General features: G+C 47.2%; 1 protein-coding gene across 1 annotated transcript; it reads left to right on the forward strand.

Moving 5' to 3' along the window:
• Positions 1 to 4584: 4584 nt before the first annotated feature.
• On the forward strand, positions 4585 to 4852 carry BJ212DRAFT_1490797 (uncharacterized protein; the record flags this gene model as incomplete). Its single annotated transcript, XM_041341471.1, has 2 exons — positions 4585 to 4686; positions 4742 to 4852. 2 exons carry the CDS (start codon positions 4585 to 4587, stop codon positions 4850 to 4852), a joined length of 213 nt encoding a protein of 70 aa, XP_041184885.1.
• Between the last annotated feature and the right edge of the window lie 719 nt (positions 4853 to 5571).

The following is a 5571-nucleotide window of genomic DNA, read 5'->3' on the forward strand; positions in this document are numbered from 1 at the left end:
CGAATCTTCCCCTCCTGATGGTGACCTATCTGAATACAGCAATATCCTCGTCTGATTTCTAGATCATATCAGATCAATGTCATCACCCCTCGCTTTATATCCCCTGAACAACGCTGTTAATGCGGTCTCGTTCGTTATCGGAGGCACCAGGGCAGATACTTGTACAGATCACATTGTCTAATCAAGGTCAGAGGGGCAAATTTGATCTACAAGAACTGATTGAACAGATAAGTTCGACGTTCAGTGTTTCAACGCTGATCGATGTATACCTGTGGGCAGCTGTGTACTGAGGTCGTATCCGATAAGTGATTGGACGCTGTATTTAATTCCACCTTTCGCTCGCTCTTCTCAGGCTACTTCCTAAGTCTTCCCAAGGAACCTATAGAAGAACGAAGTCTGCTGCTGCTTCTATTACACAAAACTTTAAAGGCACTTCCAAGCCCGCTGCCACCTATTCCTATCCTGACCACTCGCCCGCACACACACCATCCTCTGGTGAAAAGAGAGGCCCGATGCATTTCCGGGGCTAGCGGACTTTGCTTCTATTTGTCATCCCGTCCCTTGCTTTCGACCTTGTCTGGTCTACCATCCAACAATCTATGTTGCTCCTTTTCTGTGGGTTCGTTATCAGAGCAGTCCATAACAAGACAGTCTCGTTGAACCGGGAGTCTCCACCATGCCGTGGAAGTGCCCACACAACTCATCGATTCTTTTCGGATGGCAATACACAGTGGATGCAAGCTACTGCTTGCATACTTGCGCGCAATCGAAGTTGATTTATTCTGAGCGGTAATACGGACGCGCCGTTACTCGCCGGGTCTCTTTCTCGCTGCAGGTCATTGATTTCGTGAAGGACAGAAGGAGAGCAGAAATGTTGATATTATCTAAAGTCTCAAATATCGATGATGTGCGGAAGACCGCGCCAGACCTCCCAGGTGCCATCACGGTGACATCGCAATTGCAAGGTTGGACATACAAACAGATGAACGTGGTGCAGTTGACGGACAAAACTCGAGCGTGATAATTAATTTGTCCAATACTACTCATGCACGTATACAGATCAATAGCAAAAAACACGCAGCAACATAGCGTGACGTGGTGGATGCCATTGCCACCGAGCCGCCCCTTCTGCCAGCTATTAAGGGATCGAGAGCCAGCATGCTATAAGTCATAGACAATGTCGTCACCCTCTACTTCCACTTGACTTGAAAACTTCGAACTTCGCACCTCTGAATGTCTGTTACGCTACTTCCGGAGGAGACCCAAAAGAACTTGCAACTTCTTACTCTGAAACATGGTCAAAATTGGGTCATGGTTAGACGGCATAGGCCGTATGACGTGGGTGGAACAATCATTTAAATCTTTAACGGCTTATAGATATTACAAGCTCATACTTGATGCCGCCTGCAATCATTTCCCAAGCATTCCGAGACACGTAGTCACGATGCAGACAAATGAACTCGATGTTTGCGAAGGCCACTATGTGGACATCACGGCTGAAATATGGGACGATGTCATTGACTTGCTTGATGTCGTTGAGGTGACTCGGCGTGAGGTCAACGAACAGGAGAGCTCGTACGCACCTCAAATATCCTACGAGTGTATGGAGTACTGAAGTTGATACCACACAGCAAAGTCACTATCAAAGTTGTTTTTCCATCTGGCGAGATTCAGACCACTAGAATCTCGAGGGAAATGCCGGTGGACAAAATTATCGCTGATGCTAGTCAGACATTAATGGGAATATTGGGACAGTGTCCCACTGACATCATGGCACTTCACTCTGAGGATGGGAGTTTGGGCGGGATAGTGATGCGTGGAAACCGGAGTATCGAATCGTACAACATCAAAGATGGTCACTCCATCATTCTTCGAGTTCGAAAGCGTCATCTTTGTAAAAAGCCGGTCATTTATCTATACTCGCCCTCCGATATCGATGTTTCTGTTAAGATCTCCCTCATTCCTGAGTGGACCCTCTCTGTCATCTATCCCGTTGTTGCCACGGAAGACCATGGACAGCGTTTAGAATGGAATGTCCGCACCCATCAAGATGGGAGTCTGACGGAGCATAATTCCGGTTTAGATGTGTCGTACCTGTTCTGGGAGGCCGAGTAAGTGCCTCGATAATAATGATGCCATTCTTCTAACTTCGCTCTTCGCAGGACAAATTTGCAAGCATTCCCCAGTCACCAGCGTTCGAACCGCAATCAGTGGATACGTTCAATCCTATATCCAGCGGTCTCGATGATATGGATTCGATTGTCATTCCAGCGGACAAAGCAAGTGTTTACCTCGATAAATCACTCAAGGTTTTGGGACTTCACACCGAGGCTAGGACATCATTCATAACGTGCGTACACATGCGCTACCTCAGGCTGTCAAACCATAAACATACCACTAAAATTGTCGTGATAGTTACTGGCTACCGTCCATCCTCAAGCATGAATATATTGCCCTCCGATTCGTCTCTCAAGCGGCATATGAACGTGCCGCTTCCTTGAGCATTTCTCCGCAGCCTGACGTCGTGACTCGCGTGTTCATGCTGTTCAGAGGTATCCCTAAGGAGCATTTAGCCAATTGGTCTAACGCCCAGACGCAAGCGGAGAAAGACGTGGCTTGGTGGGTGGATGTAGTTGGAGTTGATCCTGCAAGAGCCGGTGATGTGACTTTGTTCAGGGTGTTGGAATGGGGCGGGATGGAAGTTCCCATTTGATATTCTATCAGATTATTCGATTTGTGTAGGTGTTGTCGCGTTTTATCTTTATCTCGATCAGTTCTGCATTCAACAGTTGTGAGGAGAACGTGAGCTCGACGGTGTCTGCGAGATAGATTAAAAGTTTGCATGTTGTTCAAAGTATCTGTAAGGAGTACCGCTGATGCTGTGGCTTCATCAACGACACCAATGGATGATCAATGGGAGATATGGGAGTCTGCAAAGTCAATTAGGGGAAATTCACCGGCAAAATAATGCAAATCGGCTTCAAAAAGCTGGAGCTTTCGGGGGCAGCACCTACTCCTCTCACTGACAGCTGAGCAGAGCTGAGAGATTTGCGTCATTCACACCCGTAAATTCAAGTTGGCCCTCTGCGAGAGCCATGCTAATTTGCCTGTCAACCAGACGCCATACCCTAATTCCCGGAACTTTATTGTGCATGGATCACGAAAATATTTTATCCTGTTGGGAAGTGGGGGTTAGGTGCGGTGTTTGCCATTTGGGGGAGGGGTTTGCCAGTGGTCGACTGGCCGAGAAGACAAGTTAGGTGGCTTTCTAAGCTAGCCGAGGCACGAGGCTGGCGTAGAATATAGCATGTAGTATCACTTGTCATTCCTTGCTTCAAACATAACACCTCTTCGAAGGCCACTGAGCAGTACGGTACACAGACCAAGTCTCCAGCAGATAGAGTGTTGGAACTATTGAATAAGGACGTCCAGGAAATATTATGTAATGGCTAACTCACCATGTTACGTAAAAGCGTGGCGAAGTGAATTTTCAAATTCTGGTCTATTCGATATGAAGATAACTGTAATGTGCCCAATACAACTCATGCACGTATGCGAAACGCCACAGACCAACAGCAAACAACATAGTCGCATCATGACGTGGTATAGCCACCGAGCCGTCTACTGTTATTAGGGGATCTTGAAGTGCCAGCATGCCATAGCTCATAGGCAACCTCGTCGTCACCCTCTACTTGTACTTGACTTGAAAGCTTCGAACTTCACACTTCCGAATGTCTGTTACGCTACTTTCAGGGGAGACCAAAAGAAAGAAAACTCGCGACTTCTTGTTCTGAAATGTGGTCAAAACCGGGTCATGGTTTAAACGGCAAAGGTCGTATGATGTAGGTGGAACAACCATTGAAATCTTAACGGCTCATGGATATCATAAGCTCATGCTGACTTTGCCTGAAATATTTCCCAGGGATTCCGAGAGATGCAGTCACGTTGCAGACAATGAACTCGATGTTTGCGAAGGCCACTATGTGGACATCACGGCTGAAATATGGGACGATGTCATTGACTTGCTCAACGTCATTGAGGTGACTCGGCGTGAGGAAATGACATCGCGCGTCCCACCGCCGCTTGGTGCTCACCGCGCTATCTCATCACCTAATAACCAATCGCGCCACGTCGGGTTAACGAACAGGACAGCTCGTACGCACCTCAAATATTCTACAGCTGTTTTCAGTACTTGAAGTCGAGACTACATAGTAAGGACGATGGCAAAGTCACAATCAAGCTATTTCTCATCTGGCGAGGTTCAGACTACTAGAGTCTCAAGGGAAATACGGGTGGACAAACTTATTGCTGATGCTTGTAAGACATTGGGACATCCCACTGATTTCATGGCAGTTCAGTCCGTGGGTGGAGTATGGGTGCGGTAATCATGCGAGAGAACTGGAGCCTCAGATCGTATGACATCAGAGATGGTAGCACCATCAGTATTGAAGCAAAGTGTCGGCTCGGTAAAAAGCCAGTCATTTATCTATACTCGCCCTTTGATATCGATGTTTCTGTCAAGCTCTCCCTCCTTCCTGAGTGGAAGTCTCTCTGTTATCTATCCCATTGTTGCCACGGAAGGCCATGGACAACGTTTTAGAATGGAATGTCCGCACTCATCAAGATGGGAGTCTGACGGAACACAATTCTGGTTTAGATGTGTCGTACTTGTTCTGGGAGGCGGAAGTAAGTCCCCTGATGATGCAGAAATCACTTTCCTAACTTGTATTACTCTTCGCAGGACAAATTTGCCTCATTCACCAGCATCAAATCGCAACCGGTGGATACATTCAGTCCCACATCCAGCAGTCTCGGCGATACAGATTCAGTTGTCATTCCAGTCGACAAATAACTGTTTACCTCGATAAATCACTCAAGGCTCTGGGACTTCATACCGAAGCTAGAACATCATTCATAACGTGCGTGCGCAGGCTGTCAAATCATAAACACGTTCCTAAAACTGCTGTGGTAGCTACTGGCTACCGTCTATCCTAAGCATGAATACATTGCCCTTCGATTCGTCCCTCAAGCAGCATATGAATGCGCCGCTTCTTTAAGCATTTCTCCGCAGCCTGACGTCGTGACTCGCGTATTCATGCTGTTCAGAGGTATCTCTGAGGAGCATTTAGCAAATTGGATTAACGCCCAGATGTCAGCAGAGAGAGACGTTGCTTGGTGGGTGGATGTAGTTGGGGTGGATCTGTAAGGGCCGGTGATATGACTTTGTTCAGGGTGTTGGAATGGGGCGGGATGGAGGTTCTCATTTGATATTACTCAAATTGTGTAGGTGTTATCCGTTTTATCTTGATCAATTCTGCATCTGACAGTTGTGAGGAGAGCATGCTAGCTCAACGATGTCCGCGCAAAACTGGGTGAAATAATATATAAGTATATTAGTATCATCTAACCCCCGACGAGATTCTTAGGCAATCCATCCCTTTGCCACTGCTGGGAGCTTCGGGGTGGCTCTTTTCACTGAGGGACATGCAAGGGCGTTCCAACGAGCTGCAGTGACTTCGTCGAGGATGGAGGGAGCACCGACTTGGCTTTTGGTGCATCTTTGATTTGATT

Source organism: Suillus subaureus, assembly GCF_016647635.1.
Source record: "Suillus subaureus strain MN1 chromosome Unknown BJ212scaffold_537, whole genome shotgun sequence".
Lineage (NCBI taxonomy): Eukaryota > Fungi > Basidiomycota > Agaricomycetes > Boletales > Suillaceae > Suillus > Suillus subaureus.